The sequence below is a fragment of the Poromitra crassiceps genome (assembly GCF_964638095.1).
Source record: "Poromitra crassiceps genome assembly, chromosome: 23".
Lineage (NCBI taxonomy): Eukaryota > Metazoa > Chordata > Actinopteri > Beryciformes > Melamphaidae > Poromitra > Poromitra crassiceps.
In genome coordinates, this window is record NC_139639.1 from 5025176 (window position 1) to 5049759 (window position 24584).

At 45.8% G+C, this 24584-nt stretch overlaps 1 protein-coding gene across 3 annotated transcripts; it reads left to right on the plus strand.

Annotated features, from left to right (window-relative positions):
- The first annotated feature begins 689 nt into the window (after positions 1-689).
- On the plus strand, positions 690-21889 carry LOC310796883 (BTB/POZ domain-containing protein KCTD1). Of its 3 annotated transcripts, XM_083659124.1 has the most exons (6): positions 690-1019; positions 3109-3299; positions 10252-10430; positions 11917-12061; positions 15442-15747; positions 19396-21889. In XM_083659124.1, the coding sequence occupies exons 2-6, from the start codon at positions 3246-3248 to the stop codon at positions 19555-19557; spliced, it is 846 nt and encodes a 281-aa protein (XP_083515250.1). In that variant the 5' UTR covers positions 690-1019; positions 3109-3245; the 3' UTR covers positions 19558-21889. The 3 variants fall into 3 exon arrangements, with proteins under 3 accessions (XP_083515250.1, XP_083515251.1, XP_083515252.1); XM_083659125.1 differs by lacking the exon at positions 3109-3299 and having other exon boundaries at positions 691-1019; XM_083659126.1 differs by lacking the exons at positions 690-1019; positions 3109-3299 and adding an exon at positions 1480-1562.
- The last annotated feature ends 2695 nt before the right edge of the window (positions 21890-24584 follow it).

Genomic DNA, 24584 nt, shown 5'->3' on the forward strand with positions numbered 1-24584 from the left:
TATGAAGGAGTTTTCTAAGAGGAGTGACTTGCAGCCTAGTAATATTCCTTTAGCCTACTGTCTGTATATCCCCCAAGTGAATGTAAAAGGCTCAGAAGTGCCTCAATCTTCCTGAAAGCATGCATGGGTGAACATTTGAAATGAGCTCGCACAGCAGCCGCAGGCACTGATTCAGACTTGATTGGGGCAAGGCAAAGCTGCAAGTGCTTATTTATACAACGACGTCATTTGGAGGTTGGCCAAAGGGAGGAAAGCAGAGGCAGACAAGATTACAAAGGAGAAAACTACAGTGGGGAGAATTTCATTGACAACATTCCATTAAATTAATAAGTTGATTGTAGGCTAATCAACAAGTTGTATGATGACGCACATGCAGCAGTCAGTGTGTACGGGGCCCGTGTATGTGTGTGTGGAAAGAGCGTAAAAGATAGGTTACACGTTTGAGATGTAGGGGGGGAAAAATCAAAGAGTCCACCAACAATCTATATAATTATCATCATCTGCTGCTTTTCCTCCCTGGCAAAGAAACACTCCATCCATTTGTAGAAATCGCCCGGGGGAACGTTACATCAAAACTAATCATAACGATTAAAATCAGCTTCTCTCTAGCTGCGAGAGCCAGGGCAGCAATATAGGCAAGTTGGAGGCAGCTGAGGGTGTTGTAAATGCATGGAGAGGGGGGAAAACTACATTTCTTTATTCGATTTTATAAAAACATAAACTCAACAAAGACCGAGGCACTATAGCTGCTGCTGCTGCTGCATGAGATCTGTTCCCTTTGCTCGGAGTTGTATTCTGCAGATTGCTTTAGACTGGGGGAGAGACATGAGCTAATTGTATCCTGATCTTTGCCTTGAGGGGTTTCGGAGCCCTGGAGCAAGTATTCTCCGTATTTTGTTCTGTCTACCTTAGCCAAGCCTATTGCATTTCTCCCCGGTGGAGGAAGAGAAGCAGCTCGTGGGCCAAATCGGAGGGGAAAAGGTGCACAAAAAGAGACTTTATGCCATCCTATGTTCCAGGTAAGCGGAGATTTATTTGGTTTGCGATTATTTCCGAGGCTGGGTACTAGACTGGGAACATCGAGGCGCAGCCGCTTTTACGCATGTGCCAGCCAGGCGATTCGAGCGGTTACAGTTCTTAAAAAAAAAACATTTAACCACTTCCTGGCTATTTGTGCCTTAGTAAAACTGTACACATTTATGCGTGTGACTGCGATCTATGTCGAGGCTTGCCTGCGTGGAACCGAGCGGCAGATGAAGACTACACGATGTTGTCGAGCAAACACTCCCCGGCTATATCACCCGTGTCAATTCGCTCCTGGGCGCGTTTCAGCTCCAAACACATTTTTACCGTCTCCCGTGTGTCCCTGTCGCAGTAGCCTATAACTTGCTCATAACTTTCAGTCGAAGCGCGTTTTGTCGCCTCCATAAAGGCTTCTCCTGGGTCATTTTTTTTTGCCCTGAAACAGTTCCATTTCCTGACTGCCCCAGATCTTCTAATGAAAGACGCCATTGTGGAGTAATTTTGCCGGAGGGGTTTTTTCTTATTTTCTAAGACGGGAGGTACCTATTCTACACGACACGTCAATGTAGAGTCTGTGAATCATCTGTTAACACAAGATGTGGCTTTGTATAGACAATCCTAGGCTAAACAAATACACATTTTATCCTCTTGGTTCTCTCTATCTGGCGTGCGCAATAAAGTGTCCTTCCAGATACGACGCTATGATAGTTTTACCAAGTGCACTTGTCTGGATCTGTGTGTTTGGCACAATGTGTTATGTAGGCTAGCTAAATGCGCAGACTACTTCACGTTCTCGTTCATAAAGTTTACAGATTAAATGTGTATTTGGGGTAGATTAGTAGCTAGGTTGGTTACTTTATTTAATGCAGGACTTGTCTGTATACAGGCAGAAATGCGGTTTACTCCAAGCAACATTTAAATTAAAAATAAAATCGTGTAATCCTCTAAATTCATGTCACCTACAATGAAAACCAACACTTTTTTTTTTAAATCAATATTATTCTAAAAAAAGACGCACTAATAGACTGCGTTTGACTGAGATGTTTGGTTGTGAGGTCTGGTCACTTGATGGCGCTATAATAACAAAGCCACCACCAATTTCCATGTACTGCATCTTTCCTTTGATTTTGATGTCCAAGTTATTCTCTAGAATTGCACTTTTAGAAATCATTCTGGTCTGGTGCAGAAGACCAATGTTTTGGCTATAGGTCAGGTCAATCCAAAGTGAGAGGAGCTTCACCTGCTGTTTAAACTGCAGTGGAACACTGCTGTATTTCAGCTTAGAGTGATGCTATTCGTGAGCTGCAGGACATTTTGATGCGTAGCCTACAGTACCAGCCAAACATTCACCACTGTTTCCCACCCCCTTAATCTGTGATGCCACACTGATACAGCTAACTCACTCACATACGATGATTCTAAAGAGGTGGATGAGGTGTTTTGACTTTTTCAGTATAGGCTTGTATTCAACGTATATGATTATATAATTTATTTTCCGTTAAGGAAATGTGAGAGCATTGCTTCGATAACTCATTTGAATGTATATGCTAGAAATTGAAACGGTGTACGAGTATGATACTGTTGTAGTAAATTGTGGTACATTCACATTTTCTCATGACATCTTATTTCCACTTTGTTCATGGCCAGGGCAAGACACTGCTCTCGCCACTTTCTAGGCAGCCTCCTCCTCCTCAACTTCTGGTTGCCACAGTACTACTTACCGTACAGTACCATACAGTACAGTAGAGTACAGTAACATACAGTACAGTAGCCTACTGTAACGTACTGTACTGTAAACACTGTGGGCATTCCGGCATTTGTCACCACAAACATGCTCTTGCTGAGAAACATGCTGCACTGTCAAATACATATAATCTTATAATATATAATCCATAGTTTGAGCCACTGACGATGACACGGTGTAAACCAGAGGTTCTCAACGTGGGGTCATTGAGGGGGTTCTAGGGGGTCCCCAGCAAGTTGAAGTGTTTAAACTTCAAGTTTCTTCATGTACAAGAAGTTAAATTGGACAATGTAGAAGAATCACTATTTTGATCATAGTTTATTTATCTCATCTCTCTACAGACTAGGGATGGGCGGGAGTACTCGGGTACTCGAGTACTCGTTCATAACGTCAGTACTCGAGTAACGTTTCCGCTGTTCGGGGACTCGCCTCACTCCCCACCCCTTTAAAAATGGTCTAGATCTACGCACGCATCATCATGTGGATCTGGCAGCATGGACTGCACTGGGGTCAACTGAGCCAGAATATACAAGTACGTCATCCGCTTTGTTGCTTTCAAAATAAAACGCTTATTGTAACGTAACCTTATTTATTTGAATGAGTAATGCGTTACAGCCACAGTTTCATGCCATATTAACATCACAATGAGTAGTTTGATACAAGGTTTGCTGCTTCGTTCGTTGAAATACCCTTTTCTCCTCCAACGTGCATCAATTAGCTATTTACTTTTGTTTAAGTAACAACTGTTTTGAAAGTTTTAACCGGAAGTTTTCCAGTTCATCCCGAATCCGCGAGCTCGAAAATGGTGGCTGGAGATATGCTCCCGAAGGAGACAGATGCACGCTTCTTCATAGCGCACGCCCGATAAAACTCATTCAAAACTTTGCACTAGTTTACTGACTATTACTGTCGTTTCCCATAACGTTAGTCACAAGAAATATGGGAAAACAATCACTTTTTGGGGGACAATCCAATCGCTTCACGGTGATCACTATTCAGCTGCAGCTGTAACGTTAATCACACTGGTCAGTTTTAACTTTTTGGCAGAACACCGGACCTTGTAATCCGTGGATTTACGTTAGTGTAACAGCGATCATAAAGTAAAATGGATGATACTGGACAATGGACATGTATTGGAAATGAGCCGTCGTTTGTTTCACAACACTATTGTCTGCTCCGAAGCGCTAATGCCATCCATCCAACCATCGGAGATACTGTCTGAGGTAGGCTTTTAGATGTTAGCTTCACCTAGCCTCACCTAGTCAGTCCCTCTCCTCACAGGAAATGCTCCAGGTAGCGCTTTTTCCATGCAAAAATGCAAAGGTTATGTGTGAACAGCCCCATACACACAGATTACCCCTGCTCCGTCATTACCATAGTAATCACACAGACCCCCCGCGCGCGGGGGAGTACTCGGTTACTCGTTCATAATAGAAGGAGAGTACTGGAGTATTTAAATTGCTTAAAATGCCCATCCCTACTACAGACGTCAATTCTGGACAAAATTATATCTAACAATAAAAAATATTCTCAGAATTGGGTCAGAGAGATTAAATCTCGTGAAATGCGGGTCCGTGGCCATAAAGTGGACTAAATTAGGCTCCTCCTTGATATGAACAAGCGCAAAACCACAACACCACTTTCCCCTCGGTCCCCCCCCACCCCGGGACACCCTCCATATCCCCCCTAGCCACTAATACCCACCCCTCGAATTTCAACTCTCTACCACCTTCCTATCCCTAGCTGCGGCCCTATAACCACTAAACTCACTAAACGTCCATGACTGAGTGACTGTCCTGACTTTTCCACCTTATGACCGCGGAGGGGCCGCTGGCCCAGCGCTGTGGTAAAAAGGTTCGGAATAACTGGTGAAAACACAATGTGTGAGCCAATACACACACACACACACACACACATGCGCACAGATGTTTGTAGAAGCTATCGTGCCAAGATTATTGACATATTGGAAGTTCAGTTACATATAGGAATGCATTAGCTACAGTAGTATATTGATTGCCAGTGGTTATTATAGGCACTTCATAATGCCTAATTTCCATTAATAAAATCTAAAATAATGTACAACCCCGCCAGCCAATCACAAGCCGGTATTCACCCAGCAACACATATTATACAATCCATATGATTACCTGCTATTTTGGGGCCGCTCTTTACAACTTTGCAGTAAGTGTGAAGTTAACTGAAAGTCTGTGTGGACATTTGAAACAAATGGCCGCGGGCAAGGAAGCACAGACAACCCATCCAGATTATGTAAATACCAGTCTGCCTGCCTCCAACTGAATGTTAATGCTCTGATCTGAAATGCTAATCGTGTCTAGTGTGATATGTCGAAACACTGAAGAGTTGCATTGTGGGATGTGAAATTGAATGCTCGTCGCTGATGCTGATCCCAATAGGCCCCTTTCATTATTGCAGTGTTGGTACAGCTAGTGTTAGCCGATTAGACTCTGACTGAACTCCTACTTTCTGCAGCATTTACCTTATGGTTTATTGAGCCAGTGCATAGGGCTGGACAATATATCATTATATCCATATCGTCACATGAGACTATTCGATTTTGGAGATCGTTCTGAAGGCTGTATTACAGTAAAGTCATGTGATTTTTCGGGACTTACCAGACTGTAGCTGCTCTATCATTTGCCTTTACCCAGTCAGGGGGTACTTTTACCTAGTCAAGGGCGGCTGTGGCTCAGGAGGGAGGGAGGGTTGTCCACTAATCGCTTTGAGTCAAATAAGTCGGTCGTTCGATTCTCGGCTCCTCCAGTCCGCATGTCGAAGTGTCCTTGGGCAAGAGACTGAACCCCAAATTACTTGCGATGGTTGCGCCAGCACCCGCCCCCCGGCATCGCTGTGTGCGAATGGGTGAAGGTTGCTATTTTAAAGCGCTTTGGATAAAACCGCTATATAAATGCAGTCCATTTACCATTATATATCCACATTACTGATGATTCATCAAAAATCTCATTGTGTAAATATTTTGAGACAGCACAAATAGTCAGGGAAGGAAACCCTGCCTGGCACTTGGAATTTTATTTTGATTTAATAAAAGTGAAAACTGATGTCGCTATGACTTACAACTTCTACAATTTAGCCCACTTTGTAGAAAATACTGAGATATCGTGTATCCATTCAACGTTAAATACAGAGATATATATTTTTGTCCATATGGTCCAGCCCTACCAGTGCAGTAGTGTTCCTTCATGTAGCGGAAGATGTTAAAATGACGATTTGACGACATGCAAGACTAAAAGATTTCAGACCACTGAGGGGAAACAACTGCGGGGGGAAGTGGAGCAGCCCCAGAAGTCTCCAGGCTGGGCCTGGTTTAGATTTGTTGGAGCATACTGCGGTGTGGATGCCATCAACACAAATACACAAACTACATAAACAAGCAAGCCACTAAATACAGACTTTTGAGTTTTGTTTCACAAAAAGTGGAAACTTGGGAACATAACTATACACACAAGTCACATGTGAGATGCGTCACAGCTCCAAAGTGGCAACAGGTAGGGGAACTGTTAGAGTGGAAGACCTGACAGCTTGTGCTTACTGATAGCTTCTAAGGGGTGCAGTGACCTCTGACTGTCCCTAGAGGCACATGCGTACATTTGTAGGGCAGAAATGTGATAATTGGCTATAGAGAGGCAAAGTGACCGCCTAGTACTTCCTGCTTCAGCACTGTACCAGGGATTTTCATCCACCATTTATTTTCCCATAGACATTTAGTCAAATGCTTAGGAAAACAGTTTTACTTGGTCAAACCAAACGGTTCAGATATATTTAGAATCGGGAGAGACCATACTAGAACATTTCACTCAGACCAAAACTTTAAAAAAAAACTACATCGAAAAAATATTGTCTTTAAATACGCAATTTCTTTACGTTTTGCTCCGAGTGAAATGTTATGTGGTCTCTCCCGTTTCTGAATATATCTGAACCGTTTGGTTTGAACAAGTAAACCTATTTTTATAAGCATTTTACGAAATGTCTTATGGGGGAAATAAATGGCGGATGAAAATCTCTGGTACAGTGCTGAAGCAGGAAGTAGGCGGTCACTTAGCCTCTCTATTGGTCCAGGAGAAAGTCCACAAGATGTGTATCTTTACTCCCATCATTGAGTCAGAATTACTGCACGATACAAGAGCTCAATCCCCCCCCCCCCCCCCCCCCCCCCCCCCCGACACACACACACACACACACACACACACCCACCCCACCCCCAGTTCTCTCTCACTCTGTCCCCCCCCCCCTTCTCGGTCTCTCACACACAATTTTCCATAATGCCTTACAGATTTTTACACTCAATCCACCTTTGCGATGACAAGGCTTTGAGGAAATCCAATTCCACTGAGCTGTTTTCAGAACTTGCTCTCCACAGACACGGGCTCACTCACACTCAGACACACACACACACACACACACACCACCATCTCCACAAATTAGTCAGGGAACAAATTACCTGCATTCTGAGTGTGATCCCACGCACTTTGCCGGCTGCCTTACACAGGTCCCCTTTTGAAGAGGAGCCATGCGAATTTCTCTCTCTTTCTGCCCTGCAGGCCCCTTTGCCTTCTGCGAAGGGATTCTGGAGTTGAATTTTAAAACTATGTATATGGCTGCTGCCTGCCTGCCTGCCTGCGCTTATCAGCACGGCGTGCACAAACGGCATGCAAATCAGACCAGGATCACACACCGCATTGGAGGCCTGCACTCAAAGGCAAGCTTAATTGCTAATTGGGTGTCTAGGTGTGAAACCCACACTGCCAACAAGGAGGAGAAATGTGGATGTTTTAAGGCCAGTGGTTGAACTAATTAATTTTAATCAGAATGTTATTAAAATTTGTGGGTTCCCTGCATTTTTTTTTAGAAAAAAAAAAACAGCCCAGGAGCGTGCTGTGACAACACTTTGAACAAGGAGTGGACATGTTTGTGGTCTGGTCTTGTTTTTCAATGGTGATGTGGTCATCAGAATGGATGTTTTGCAAACTGTAAACCTCGTAGTTATTTTAGGTTTGTATGTTTTTTTTTTTTAGAGACAGGCCATATAGCCGATGGGATATGAGTCAAGAAGTAAACGTTCCGGGCGCCTCTGTCTTCTCTGGGGGCCATGCTGTTTTGGAGTGATTTGGTGCTGCTGATGCTTAATCTTTATATTAATCGTTTAATCGATGGATCGCGATGCGGACGTGTCGCGATGCGTCGAATCGGATCGTTGACAGATAATCGCTGAATCGTTTTTTTATTTTATTTATGTTGACATTCAGATTTGAAAGCACTTTCTAAGTAAAGAAGGGAGTTGATATTTATTTGACTGCTTGTATTGATTGATGAAAAAGTAGCCATGTGCAGTAATAATATAGAAAATTGAGGATGTGATACTTGGAGCTGCAATACTTTGAGCTGTATTGAGATGCATCGTGGAATCGAATCGTTGACCGATGAATCGTAATCGAATCGTGAGGCCAGTGAAGATTCACAGCCCTAAATCATGTTATTTGAATATTCTGTGCAAAAGATAGGGAAAGAGTCAATTTTTTTAAATGTAGTTGAAGCTGCTGTGTGTGTTTTCTATGACCAGTGAATGCAGGCTATTTCTCAGGGGAAATGCTACTGTATTGTGAGTGTGAAGGTCTTGACGAGATGCATGTATGGCCGGGCGGGGGACAGCTTGGGGACGTTTGTCCAGATGACCGGTCTAGTGACTATATAGTCTACCACAGAAATGAGCTATTTGACAATTAGTCACTGAAGCTGTTTTGCACATATGACCTTTGGGCTCTACAGTAATTGACTGTTGAAGGAGGGTTTGTCTGCTGAACAAACTGCTGCAGATCCAGACATCAACAATGGATAGCATTAGCAACAGCGGGGGGAGGAGGGGGGTTGCGTCGCAAAAAGAGGGCAAAGGCCAGGTGAGGTGGCAAGTCCAGATCAGATGTGCGCCTTTTTTGACACCAACCTGACCACCGCAGACGATCACTTTTGGTGACCGAAAGGCGCAGCAGAGCTTTGAAAATGCGACACACATACCTGCCATTGAAACAGCGACAGCCCAAAAGGCCCGCGGGCACTACAATGCTAATGTTGTCGGGGGGCTTTGACTTCTCCCAGCCATTGCACAGAAACCGCTCCGTGTGACAGCCACGACGGTGCCACAGCTCTCCTCTCTCGCCCCGGTGCGCGCTGCTGCATGCCCCTGTTGTTCCCGCTGCCTCTCTCTCTCTCTGGCTCTCTGCATTTGGCAGGTGTGCCCATATATACAGTCCGTAGTAGACCGCGTCTGTCTATAACCTGCAGTCTGTAGTACTAATAATGGACCAGACGGATATCATGGACTTAACGCACCAGAAAGGCAGAAAGCGACCGCGTCCAATCAGTTCCGGCGCGGACGAGTCGGTGCACGCTTCCCTCAAACGCGCGGCGGAGTGCAGGGAGCGCCCGCTGCTGTTCGCCGTCAGAGGAGAGCCTGTTCCCGCAGCAGCATCTCTCAAGCAGAATGACCACTCTGTCACTCCCTCTCCAACCACAGGCATCATGCCAGCGCAGGTAACACGCGTCAAGTCAAGTCCCTGTCTGATTGTCCTGGGAGAGAGAGAGCGAGAGAGCGAGAGAGAGAGAAAGACGGACTTGGAGAGACTAGTGGTCGACCCGTTACTTTTTTTTTTACCAAATGAGCGAAAGTGAATGCATGTTTGGCTTAATTGAATGCATGTTTCAATCCCTGCTGCTCGCAATGCATAGTATTCATGTGACGTTATATTAGGCTACAATAGGCTAAGCTACCGTGCGTATGTCTTCTGTCTGTTTGCTGCAGTTAATCATCATTAATACAATATGCAAGTTAACTCTATTGCAACCTTCAGTGATTGAGATATGAACCCCCCCCCCCCCCCCCCCCGCCCACCCTGTGTGAAACTCCATCTGTTTGGGGAAAAGTCCATTTGTTCTGAGGCTTTATAGAGAGATTGTCTGCTAATTGTGTTTTTAGGTTAACCGGAGACAATTCCTCTGAATCCTATTACATTATTCAAATCTAGACTGATTATTGCTCATTTACAAATGGCTGCTGAGATTGATGCTCCAAATTAATTTGGTTTGGGAGATGATGATGGCCCACAGGAATGGATGGCTGTGTGGATTGTGGCAACATCCAGGTCAAGGTCACGCTGCTCTAACTTGCAGAGACAAATCTGTTCCACACTCCTGACTGTGGAGTGTGTGTTACACTAAAAGACATGTCCCAACAACTAATAATCACAACCAAGATCTCATACACGCCATTGTTGTTGTAATGGAATGTCCGGGGAAAGTCTGCGAGGCGTTCAGTTCATTTATGCAACTTGAATGGTTTGATTCTGTGGTTTTTTAAAGGGTTTTTGTGAATGACTCTGTGTGCATTTATTTATACCTGTCTTTCTTGCCTACCTGTTATAATCTAATACTTTCGCGTGCTGTTTTTGTAACAGGATAATCGCTCCATCATGTCCAGGCCGATGATCACGCGGTCGCCGGCCTCTCCCCTGAGCACCCAGGGCATCCCGACACCGGCGCAGCTCACCAAGTGCAACGCGCCGGTGCACATCGACGTGGGCGGACACATGTACACCAGCAGTTTGGCCACCTTAACCAAATACCCCGAGTCCAGGTGAGCGTGCCCTCAACGATACACTGCAACCAGCCAGCATGTCCTGTGTTAGATTGTGTGGTGTGTGTGGATTTCTTGATTGCACTTGTCGCCTTATAGGTGTTTTTTGGGTCAGTGTCCAATGTCCAGTCTTTCACTTGCATAAGATTAAGTGTCTGACGGAGAGTTAATTCTGCACAAGACAGATGTGTTTTATGTGCATTAGAGTTTCTTCTTAGTTTAACGTCATCGTCTGCAAACGCAGGCAAAATGTCAAATCTGATCCAATCACACAAAAAAGTGCATGCATATTGGATTTTAAAACTGGATGTTGAGCATATAAATGTTTCCTCAGCGTATCCTAAAAGTCAGCTGCTGTTGGATTTATCTGCTAGTAAGCAAAGCATAAAATGGCTCCTTGTGATGGAAACGCCCACAGTTATTTTGAGAGGTAAACACTTTGTAGGGGCATCAGGTTCAAAACGCAGCTATAGCACAGAGACAAAAGCCACTGGGTTATTCCGACAGATGTCACAGCAGCAGTAAAGGGCCAAAGGGCACGGGGGGCCATCTGGAGGCGAGGAGGCCACACTGTCGCCCCGAGCCCAGCCCCGAGGGTGGCACCCCACCAACCAGCTGGCCCTGACCTCTCCATCAGAACACCTCATCCTCAACCAGACTGCTTTATGCTTAGTTTGTTGCCTTCTGTTGGATTTCTGTCAGTATCTCTGGGTGATGTGTGTGTGTGTTGTGTGTGTGTTGTGTGTGTGTGTGTGTGTTGTGTATCTCTGGGTGATGTGTGTGTTGAGCTCAGTAATGCGTGCATGTCTGTGCAAAGGTGTGAACAACTACAATTCAGAGCTTCAGAAATTCAGCGAGTTATACCCCTCTGCAGATGCTCCTTGCCTCACTCTCTCTCACCCATACCCTCCCTCTCTCACCCATACTCTCTCCTATACTCTCTCACCCCTATACTCTCTCACCCATACTCTCTCTCTCACCCATACTCTCTCTCCCATACTCCTGTCACCCATACTCTCTCTCCTATACTCTCTCACCCATACTCTCTCTCTCCTATACTCTTTCACCCATACCCTCCCTCTCTCACCCATACTCTCTCCTATACTCTCTCTCCCATACTTCCTCTCACCCATACTCCCTCTCTCACCCATACATTCTCTCCTATACTCTCTCACCCATACTCTCTCTCCTATACTCTCTCACCCATACGCTCTCTCTTTCACCCATACTCTCTCTCACCCATACTCACTCTCACCCATACTCTCTCCTATACTCTCTTTCTCTCTCTCTCACTCACTCACCCATGCACAAAGCATACAGGATGCTTATGAGGACATTAGATTGAGCACTAAATAATGTAAGGAAACACTTGTCCCATGCTATGATCAGCAAATATAAGATTATGAGTGTTGACTCACAATGTATCTCCCCCCCCCCCACACTCCCCCTCCTCCCCCCCCACCCCACCTTCTCTCTCTGTGAACAGAATTGGCCGTCTCTTTGATGGCACAGAGCCCATAGTCCTGGACAGCCTGAAGCAGCACTACTTCATTGACAGGGATGGACACATGTTCCGCTACATCCTCAACTTCCTCAGGACGTCCAAGCTCCTCATTCCAGATGACTTCAAAGTGAGTCTCTCCAGCTATCCCATCAGCCAGTCAGCAGTCCTCAAACTGAGTCTCTCCACTATCCAGCTCAGTGGCCTTGTGGTCTGAGTGTCCACCCTGAGACTGGGAGGTTGTGAGTTCGATCCCCGGCCGAGTCATACCAAAGACTATAAAAATGGGACCAATTTGCCTCCCTGCTTGGCACTCAGCATCAAAGGGTTGGAATTGGGGGGTTAGATCACCATATGATTCCCGAGCGCGGCACATGCCGCCGCTCACCGCTCCCCCAGGGGATGGGTCAAATGCGGAGAACAAATTTCACACATTGTGTGACAATCAGTGGGGATTTACCTTTACTTTACCTTTATTTTATCCCATCAGCCAGTCAGCGGTCCTCAAACTGAGTCTCTCCACTATCCCATCAGCCATTCAGCAGTCCTCAAACTGAGTCTCTCCACTATCCCATCAGCCAGTCAGCAGTCCTCAAACTGAGTCTCTCCACTATCCCATCAGCCAGTCAGAGGTCCTCAAACTGAGTCTCCACTATCCCATCAGCCAGTCAGAGGTCCTCAAACTGAGTCTCCACTATCCCATCAGCCAGTCAGCAGTCCTGAAACTGAGTCTCTCCACTATCCCATCAGCCAGTCAGAGGTCCTCAAACTGAGTCTCCACTATCCCATCAGCCAGTCAGCAGTCCTCAAACTGAGTCTCTCCACTATCCTATCAGCCAGTCAGCAGTCCTCAAACTGAGTCTCCACTATCCCATCAGCCAGTCAGCAGTCCTCAAACTGAGTCTCTCCACTATCCCATCAGCCAGTCAGCAGTCCTCAAACTGAGTCTCTCCACTATCCCATCAGCCAGTCAGCAGTCCTCAAACTGAGTCTCCACTATCCCATCAGCCAGTCAGCAGTCCTCAAACTGAGTCTCTCCACTATCCTATCAGCCAGTCAGCAGTCCTCAAACTGAGTCTCCACTATCCCATCAGCCAGTCAGCAGTCCTCAAACTGAGTCTCTCCACTATCCCATCAGTCAGTCAGCAGTCCTCAAACTGAGTCTCCACTATCCCATCAGTCAGTCAGCAGTCCTCAAACTGAGTCTCTCCACTATCACATCAGCCAGTCAGCAGTCTTAGAACTTGGCTACATAGAATGAATGCCAAGGCAGCGGAACGCCTTGGGTCACTGGTCCGGATCGGTGTAAACCACCGTTCCCATAGAGACAAAACAAAAGGCCCGTTCCAAACAAAGCTCAATCAAACCAGGGCGGTTTGGAGCCCTCAGGCTTGTACCAGTAACCAAAGATCGCCCGGGATATGAAAGGAAAACTTGCATCTAGATAAATAAATAAATGTCCGCCTTCCTTCCGTCTGTGACCACATCACATGTGCCAGATTCCGGCAGCGCTCGAGCAGCAAGTGTCCACAAGAGTCTCACGGCATGTGACACGTTTGCGTTCCGTTTCGTCTTATTCTTACGTGTTGTTTAGTCCGCGTAATGACTCGACGTGCCCTGGGAGAAAACAAATAATCACATTATCTGATGGACTGTCCACAGCGTGACTCAATCAGTGGGAAGTATGTCAGCTAAAATAAGCAAAGACAAAAGACAGGCTGAAGTTCAGGCGGAGGCCAGCTTCACTTTGGGCTGATTCTGAGAAGGAGCAGGAGAAAATTGGAATGTGGTGTGATTTAGGCCCTGCAGTCCTGTGGGTAAAAGGTCTGCTCCCCTACCCCACGCAGCCCTACCCCACGCAGCCCTACCCCACGCAGCCCTACCCCACGCAGCTCTACCCCACGCAGATCTACCCCACGCAGCCCTACCCCACGCAGCCCTACCCCACGCAGCTCTACCCCACGCAGCCCTACCCCACGCAGCCCTACCCCACGCAGCTCTACCCCACGCAGCCCTACCCCACGCAGCTCTACCCCACGCAGCCCTACCCCATGCAGCTCTACCCCACGCAGCTCTACCCCACGCAGCTCTACCCCATGCAGCTCTACCCCACGCAGCTCTACCCCACGCAGCCCTACCCCACGCAGCTCTACCCCACGCAGCCCTACCCCATGCAGCCCTAGCCCACGCAGCCCTACCCCATGCAGCCCTAGCCCATGCAGCCCTACCCCACGCAGCCCTGTGTTAGATGTTGTATTACATCTCTTCTACTCTGTGTCCTACCCCACGCAGCCCTGTATTAGATGTCCTATTACATCTCTTCTACTCTGTGTCCTACCCCACGCAGCCCTACCCCACGCAGCCCTGTGTCCTACCCCACGCAGCCCTGTGTTAGATGTTGTATTACATCTCTTCTACTCTGTGTCCTGTGTCATTTTGCTGAATGCTGCCTTGGCTGGGCTTTATTGGTTGCTCATGTAGAAGAGTGAAGTTGCTGTGGTCCTCACATTAAAAAGAAAATCACAACCGTAAACTAATATAGCAAGAGGTACACTATTTAGGCTGCAAGCACGCTAGTCTTAAATATTCAATTCAGTCTACCCTATATTGCAGGGGCTTGCAAAGGCTTTGCCAAAATAAAATATACATAGCCAGTATTTATTTTATTTTTTTACGGATTGTACTTGGCCAATTCCCCCTGCTAGGACGCCCCGGGCATCTGCTGCCAATCTGGGGAGAGTTGTAGAGACTAGCACATGCTTCCTCAGATACATGTGCAGTCGCCAGCTGCTTCTGTTCACCTGACAGTGAGGAGTTTCACCGGCAGGACGTAGCGCGTGGGAGGATCACGCTATTCCCCCAGTTCACCTTCCCCTCGAACAGGTACCCCAACTGACCAGAGGAGGCAATAGTGCAGCGACCTGGACACATACCCCTAATCCGGCTTCCCACCCGCAGACACGGCCAATTGTGCCTGTATGGAGGCCCGGCCAAGCCGGAGGAACACATTTTCGAGTTTCTGAGCATTTTGTCAAACAGTGAGTGGGAGACCATGGACTGTCAAAATACTGTACTTTCATTTCAATATCTGGTCTAACTAAACCTGGAATGTCCATTGTATTTATGGATTATATTGACCTCAAGACCCCACATCATGCCCTCAATGTCACTTTATAAGTTTCTGTACATCTTTTTGATGGCATTTAAACTTTAAAAATGGCAGGTTACACATTTTATTCTTGTTTTATCCCAGTGTGCCATGCAATTCAGCTTAAAAAACAATTGGTATTGAAATCAGTTAGGCTTGCTACTTGAGCTGATATAATTGAATGTTAACATAATGTTCTAATACTTGACAGCCATCATGTCAAGCAACATATTTAGAAATGTTATTATTTTCTTCTTTGGTTTTACAACGGTACAACTTTAGACAACAAGAGTAATTATCTCTGTGTTGAGATATAGCCACTTATCCTAAGCTGCCAACGCCCTCGCTGCTGCCCCCTACAGGACTACAGCCTGCTGTACGAGGAGGCGCGCTACTTCCAGCTGCAGCCCATGCTGGCGGAGCTGGAGCGCTGGCGCCAGGACCGCGAGCTGGGCCGCGTGTCGCGCCCCTGCGAGTGCCTGGTGGTGCGCGTGGCCCCCGACCTGGGCGAGAGGATCACGCTAAGCGGCGACAAGGCGCTCATCGAAGACGTCTTCCCGGAGATCGGCGACGTCATGTGCAACTCTGTCAACGCCGGCTGGAACCACGACTCCACGCACGTCATCCGCTTCCCACTCAACGGGTACTGCCACCTCAACTCTGTGCAGGTAAGACCACTCAATGGGTACTGCCACCTCAACTCTGTGCAGGTAAGACCACTCAATGGGTACTGCCACCTCAACTCTGTGCAGGTAAGACCACTCAATGGGTACTGCCACCTCAACTCTGTGCAGGTAAGACCACTCAATGGGTACTGCCACCTCAACTCTGTGCAGGTAAGACCACTCAATGGGTACTGCCACCTCAACTCTGTGCAGGTAAGGGTTACACAGTGATACCACTGTGCTGCTGTGGTCAACATCTCTAAAGCAGAGGTTCTCACATTTCTTTCAGCCAAGGACCCCTTACAAGATAGAAAATATACCGGGGACCCCTCATTCTGATTTGTGATTTTGGGCTAACCTTAATTGTTTCCATGGTAACGTGCTTGACTTTTAATTTATAGTTTTGTTAGAATAGAATGTAATCCATGAACAATTTTAGATTTAAAGCATACAATATTTCCGTTGAACTATGAGCTATGAAGCACGCAAAAAAAATTATTTTTATTTTCCTGAAAAGTTTTCGTGGACCCCCTGGCAAAGTGCCACAGACCCCTGGGGGTCCCCGGACCCCCATTTGAGAACCACTACTCTAAAGTACACTACAGACATTCAAGTGTCCATTTTCTATCAAAAAAATTGATGGAGGTGATAATCTGTTCAACCATCTTCTATTATATTATAGAATTATTATTTTTTTACTGATGTCTGATAGCAAAATCTAGGAGACTCTTTTTTTGTATCTACAAAAAGCTGCAGCTTTGCGGAAAGTTTTAACCCATTGATACCTGATGCAGCATTTGCGTGTATATCCCTCATTTGTGTGCGTATCCCTTTAAGACCACAAACCGCGTTAACGCGGTTCGCGGTCTTAAAGGGATACACACACAAATGCTGCATCAGGTATCAAGCCATCATTATACTAAGCGTACCTACCACTATCTTTACTTTTGTTGTGGTCCGACTGGAATAGCCATTTCTACTTTGGCTCTGAAGTGGTGATCGATCAATGCTGACTTGACACATCCAAAGTTGATTTTGAGAACCGTGAAATACACGTACAGTACATGTGAGTTGACAGAGTTCAAACTGGAGATGTGTAAGTGTAAGTAAATAAAAGTTAACGAGTAAATAAAAGTGAACATAAAAGACACCTTGAGGCTGTTCGTGCAGACCCCGAAGGAATATCTAACACGTCCTAATGTGCTCTTGTTCCAACATGTCAGAGGTGTTCAGTAGAAGGTGACACAGGAGTGGTTTTTCACTTCTGTCCCGTCCCACTCCCACAAAAATACTCCTGTCCCACTCCCGCAAAATACTCCTGTCCCACTCCCACAAAATACTCCTGTCCCACAAAATACTCCTGTCCCGTCCCACTCCTGGTAGAATGACTCCCGTCCCATCCCGCTCCCATTTACCAGCAACCAGAGCAGGCAGGGAAAAGTAAAAAAAAACAAATGGCGTTACTTCATATTGGAACTGCATGTGCATATTTATATCGACAAACTGGTCTATTGTTGTCATGATTCCCACTCCCGCCAACTCCCGTTGACTTCTTTTTCCTGTCCTGTCCCAATCCCGTCAAATGACTCCCATCCCACGGGAAACCTGAAAAAATGTGGGCCTCTAGTGTTCAGAAGGTCCTGATAGTGCTCAGAAGGTCCCGATAGTGCTCAGAAGGTCCTGATAGTGCTCAGAAGGTCCTGATAGTGTTCAGAAGGTCCCGAGTTCCACAGCAGTAAAGCTATGAACGCACGATCATTATCAATGTTCCCAGGGGAGCCTGCAAATGTATTTCTTCTGAGAACCGAAGGTCGACTTACAGTCGCCACTTCGATGTCTTTCATCATTTCATTGTTCTCTTATGCATAATGGGTTCTAGGCAAAACCATACTTGAAAGACCTATGCCTTTTCTTCTTTCTTCTTCTTTTTTGGGGGGCTTCTACATCAAGAAATCTCATTGCACCTATAGGGTCCCTCACAGCAACGAGCTTAAGAAATCCATCAACTTGTTATGTTGCACTTTTACATTCACTGTGTACTTGGCCCTATTTCTCTGATTATGTATTGATATTCCCCCTAATTCATTGATGGCAGAATCCTCAGACACATCATCAATAAATGAACGAGGAGACGCATATTTGAGGAGGTTTTCACTACGATTTGGACCGCGTCTCCATCTGAGGAAGTCCAATCAGTCTGTCTCTTTCCCGGGAAAACACACAAACAACAAACCGCTCTGTGAAGTGTATGTGAGTCGCAGAGAGAGAGAGAGAGAGAGAGAGGGAGAGAGAGAGAGAGAGAGAGAGAGAGCATGAGAGAGAGAGGGAGGGAGAGAGAGAGAGGGGGAGAGAGAGCATGCTCCCTGGCAGGTTGTCCCCAGGCAGGGCCTATAATCCTGTTTGGTTATTAAAGCAGGCCTGCGGTGGATGCTGTATCTGCGGCTAATGGAGGCAGGGCGGGGGAGGAGAGGGGGAGGAGGAGGACGGGGAGGGAGGGGGGAGGGCAGAGAGAGCTGCCAGCAGTAGGGGGACCTTTGTAGTTTTGGCGGGGGCTTGGGCCTGGGGGGCTGGTGGGGGTAGGGGGTAGGGGGTGGGGGGGGCGGCCCACATCGAGCCAAGTGGCAGAGAGAAAGCCTCGCTGCTCCCTGGGGCCTCTTCGATGGAATGTGATCCTACAGCCCCCCCGGACACGTCTGTAGATGTCTGCAAGGCTGTGGGATCAGGGCCGGCTACACACACACACACGCGCACACATGCGCACGCACGCACACACACGCACACACCACGCACGCACACACACACACACGCACACACACATGCGCACGCACGTACAAAACAATGAGAATGAGGCTAAATCAGGGGTTCTTGGTTTTGTAAGAGGAGACGAATACTCATTTTTATTAGTCTTTTTTTATGCTTCTTCTCATCCAAATTCACGTCACAGGCCGTATGTTGCAGCAGCTCACTGTTTCCAACCAGGGGCGTTTCTACGGGTGGGCCTGGGTAGGCACAGGCCCACCCACTTCTTGCCCTGGCCCACCCAAAAAAAACAAAAAAATTATTATTATTATTTTATTAATTGTTTGTTTTCTAGAGGCAAACTTGCTGCTGCCTTGCTAGCTAATGGTTTTGTAGCTTAAAAATGCAGGGCACCATCATCTCCAGAGTCTAATGCATGATGACTTCATGACATCTAGGAATTTTGCACGCTTCGCGCGCAAAATTTCGTCATGCAATTGCCCCACCAATTTTATCCAGGCCCACCCATAATTGAATTTCTGCCTACGCCCCTGTTTCCAACGCTGTTTTCAACGCTTGACGTAGCGTTACGGCAGCAGCAACAACAACATACAGACTACGAGAGTTTTGGACGTGTTCCAGACTCCGTGCCTTCCATCGATGCGGCGGCACACCAAATGTTAAGAGGTTGCGTTCAGGCTGTGCACGGAGGAGATCAGAAGACCTCCCCTGATTGCTTTGCTATGTGCCTTCCTTGACCCATAATTTGCTCTTGCTCTGCAGAGCGAGGTCAGCCTCAGCAGGTTGACACTGCCGGATGAGGAGGAAGCGCTGTCTGTCACTGTACTGGAAACGTGCTCTTTCCTCTTCCTAACATCTCTCCCTCCCTCCCTCCCTCTGTTCCTCCCCCAGGTGCTAGAGCGTCTGCAGCAGCGCGGCTTCGAGATCGCCGGCTCCTGTGGGGGGGGCGTGGACTCATCCCAATTCAGCGAGTACGTCCTGAGGCGGGAACTGAGGAGGACGAGTCAACGGGGGCCCAATTCAAACAGGATAAAACAGGAGCAGCTGGACTAGAAACCTCCCGCTCACTAGGAGGTGCTAGACTTTTCTGTGGCAGCCAAAACGCTCGACGTGGGCAGAGCTCTGTGGACTCTGTTTTTTTCTCTGTTCCCCCCGTTTATGTTTTTTTTTTCTTTTTTTTTCTGAAACTTGAGAACCATCTAGAGAAAAAATTTAATAAAAAAGAGGAGCAGGAGATTTTTTTTCGCCATAAGAAGATGCAAGATAAGTTTGAGAGCTCAAGGACATTTGTGATTGTCTAGCCCCCCATAAAGCGAATTAAAAATGATTTATATACGCTGGATGCCCAAATAAAGTTTGTTTTAAAACTTGGAGCCTACATTAGGTTGAATATGATTTCTATTTCCCCAAATAAATTAAAAGGATTTTATTGCTCATGTAGTATGTTGCATAGCCTATCACCAGTGATTTGAATTCCCCCCCTCCCTACTGGCATATTGGCAAAGTCTGTTTTTATCCCTTACTCCGGTAAAGAAAATCTAATCAAATAAAAAGGTCACATGTGTTGCTTACAGTATGGAATGTCTCAGTTGTCATAAACGATGAATTTCAACAGAAACGGTATAATTTTTTGTTTTATGTTTTTATTCATGACGTTGAATATTGTGATACCAATGAAGTGGTTTTTATTTTAATGGAAGTTATTTTATTGGATTATGCTATAAAATATAATTCACATTAGTGTCATCAAAACATTCTATGTCAAAGACCATTCTATACTCGCTAAAGCAAATAATTTAGTAAATTATTATGTCACACCATTTGCCTCATAGGGGAGTATAAACGACTACCCCCTTTGTGCTACCTTGGGAATTATTTAATTGGATCATAACATCCCACTGAGTAATGACCTGTAAAAAAAAAAAAAATCTGTCATTGTATATGTGTTTGTGTGTTTTTTACATCAACTCTTTTTAAAGCAAATGTGTTGCCTCAGACATGACTGAACAGATTAAAGCTTATTGTACTACCCAATCCCAGATCACTTTCACTCTTACCACATATAGATATGAAGTTGGATATAAAGTATTTCTAACATGACTGACCCACCTACGCTCCCGAGATTTGAGTACAGAGGAATGTAGCACAACATATGTGAAATAAATCTGAAACTACCGTTCTTACAGTGGCTGCCTGTTGACTCTTTACATTACGGTGCTTTTACATTTGCTATAAATATGATATGTATGTCCAACATCACATTTGGAGCATGACTTTGACTACTTACATCAGGGGTTCCCAAACTTTTTTGGCTTGTGACCCTATTTTGACATCACAAAAATGTAGGGACCCGCAACATTCAAATTCCGGTACACCATCGATAATATCATCAGCGACATCGTCAGTGATGTCACATAGTGTGCTTCTTTTCCCCCGCAGAATTCTGACTTTAATCTAAAAATTCATACTTTTTTTTCAAAATTCTGACTAATTTAGAATTCTTCCTTTAATCTCAGAATTCTGACTTTATTCTCAGAATCCTGATTTAAAGTTAAAATCTAAAAGATTTTCATCTAAAAAAAAAAAAATCACTCCCAATGTTGATTGAGGTTATGTCCATTTGGATGAAGCGTTTGCAGTATATAGTGACATTGGATCTCACCTGCAATTACCACCCACCGCCATAGGTGTCACCCAAGAGAACAAAACTGAAATCTTAGAGATTATCACTTTAAACTCAAAACTAAACAAAAAAATATATAGCAAGTGACCCTAATCATCTTTGGAAATATTAAATTGTGTGTGGTGTAAAGAAAAACTATTTGAATTCCAGGCGACCCCACTTAGGGTCACTAAGTTTGGGGACCACTGAGTTACATGTTACATATTAGAGGTTTCTTAGTTGACTCCATCTATCCTAAATTGATATTTTTTCCTCTGAACGAACGCACATTCAATGGAGAATACAGAACACCAAAATCTTTCTGTTGGCCCTCTAGCCACAGAGGTAAAGCTATCCCTACCCAGGCAATAGTGTACCTAGGAGGATTTATGCTGGTGCATTGGTGATGGCTAGATGGGGCATTCTTCACCTAGTTATATTGAATAAAGATGACTTCTCCATGCCAGTCCTGTCACTTGTGCTTCCACATATCCCTGCAGGGCCAAAATCCAAAGTGAAACCGCACACGGAGCCCTGTCGCCTTGTCTTCATCCCTTTTGGCAGCATCTCCACTTTCTTTGGCTATCTACAGTTTATGCTATATGTCTCCCTTTCAGCCCGGGTTTGCCCTAGATTCCCTTCTGACTGACTGTTATCCTCATAGGCTAGACTAGAGGTACAACTGTGCACAGCAAAGCTCTTGCTCCCAATCATGCGATCAAAATGTCAGTGTGTATGTAATAAATGTAATGTGTAATATGTAATAATAATATATGTATTAAACCCATCATCACCCAACTCAAGGTATTCATAGGTTGTGTGCAGTTTAGCTTACTGGAGCTGAGCGTTCAGGTGATATTCCTACCACCACCACCACCAACAACAACAAAATCCATAGCATGCATTAAATGCATCAGAGCATTCAGAATGTGAGTAACATACAAATGCACAGGAGAGCCAGTATTATGTTGTTGACTAAACAAACCCTGATGGAGCAATATATATAAACAAACTATATGAACAAGCTATATATGAACTATAGCTATATGCTATATGCACGGTGCTGTGGCCATTCAGCCTTATGCCACTTGAGGCAATATTTTGGCACAACAACACGGCTCATCATTTTCAACATGGAAAATGGTCCTAACCCCACCCACATCCCCCTAGCCACACCCCTTATCCTGCACCCCTCGAACCCCGACTCTCTACGACCTTTCTATCCCTAGCTATGGTCCCTTTCCCCCACCCCTTTCACTAAACATTGAAGAGTGAGTGAGTGAGTGAGTGAGTGAGTGAGTGAGTGAGTGAGTGAGTGAATGAATGAGTGAGTGAGTGTCCTGTCTTTGGCATCTTCTGCCCCCGGCCTGGCCTGCTGGCAGCACCGTGGGAAAAATAGTATTTTTTTTTACCAAAAATAAAACACTGTTTAAATGTGAGTACTTTTTGTGCACCCTATGTCATTTTTAGGTTTCTTACCTGTGGGGGCAGCCTGGGAATAATGAGACCCTGTCCAGCCCTGATCTCTCCTCCTCGCTTCCTAGATTCAGACCAAGTTGAAAAGGAATTAGAGATATAGCCTTTCAGGACACGGCCTGTCGGAGAAAAGACTTCCAGTCCTTTAGAGGAGAGGGGGTTTCGGGGGGAATACAGCTCATTTGAGATCCCCCTCTCTCTCTTCTGTGCTGTGTCTGTGATCTCTCTCTCTCTCTCTCTCTCTCTCTCTAGTGATTATTTCCAGCCATCAAAAGGCTGTGGCCATCTTTCCCTCGCTCCTCAGGCTCTTCTGCTTACTCACCACCAGTGAAGGTCAGTGGTTGGACTCATTCACCTCGTCTCCAAATCACCAACTAGGCCTTCGAATGCTTCCTTCTACAGTACTGTGCAAGCAAGCAGCTACTGTTCCTAATGAACGTCCTAGCGGAATGCACTGATTAGATGATGTACTTTTCTTCAGATTTACTCTTTTTACCGAATTCTATCTGCTGTTTTCTCTCACGTTCTCACACTGAACTGTAGGTAATAAATACACTGTACTGTAGGTGCCTCCTACCTTTATTGAAAAAGCCTAGCGGCCATTTTATGCCAGCAAGATAATTATAAATGTAACCCATGGCAAAAAAAAGCAACACACAACTCCCACACCCCCCCCCCCCCCCTCTCTCTCTCTCTCTGTACCCCCTCCCTCCCTCCTCCCCTGCAGCCTTATGAGCTGATTTCAAATGTTCAGAGATATCTCATACTGAGACTGGAGATTGAAACCTCATAAATACCTTTATTATAATATAATGGTCACATATTTCCAGCCATTATTTCTAGTGGAAAAATTAGTTAGTCTACGTGATGAATGCCTCCACGGTCTTTCCGGCTTTAAATGTTCTCAAATGGACATTCTCTTTAGAATAATATGTTAGAGTGACCTTTCACTTGGGTTCGAGAAAATCTGACTGTAAAGAAGAGCTATTCTCTAAATAAAATAAATAAAGATTATGACATCATCAGTGATGTCACAATGCCTCCTATGACATCATCAGTGGGACAAAAATGGAAACAAACTGAGACACAGAGACACATTGCCCACATGCTCCCTTTTATAGATAGCAATACAACTGGCTTTTGCTTGGCCGGAAATGATGGAGGTGTCCAGGTGGTTTCCAGGACTTCACAACCTGCCCCATGACCTTCCCCGTATCATCAACCACTGCCATGCAAATTTTCAGTCCAATCTGACCTGTGGTGTGGGTGTGAGGTGGTTTCCAGGTGGGACTTTCCAGGTGGTTCCAGGACTTGATGACCTGCCCATGACCTTCCCCAGATCATAACCCACTGCCTTGCAAATTTTCAGCCCAATCCGACCTGTGGTCTGGCCGTGAGATTCTTTCCAGGTGGTTTCACACACACACACTCACTCACCGGGAGAAGATTGGGCCATGATCATCATGTGGAGGAGCTGAGGTGGTGCCGCTCAACTCGCTGCGCTCTCTCTCCATTGTTTATTTATCAGCCGGGCCTTGAGTTCTGGTGCTGCTCGCAGTGAGGAGTTTGAGACCGGACTCTGGTTGCTGCAGGCCCTTTGGCATCATCCACTGTGCACTGAGAGGGAATCATTGATATTCTGCTCCAGAGAAGAACATGGGATTGGGAAACAGCTCAAACGCCACTCTGCTGCTTAAGGCTTAAGGCACAGAAAAGCCCTGCAAGTTTTTCTGTTTCTTTTGGTACAGTTTCACCAAGATCTCCTCCTAATATGCTTATATATACCTTCACGCTCATATACACTCTAGTCTACGCTGAAGGTATAGATACGCTCCAGTGGAGATGTGATGGAATGCTCACTTTTGGAAATGTTCAGCAGCAGCAGCGGTGGAGATCATCTGACCACTGAAGCTGTGTGCTGCACTCAAACCTGTATTGAAGA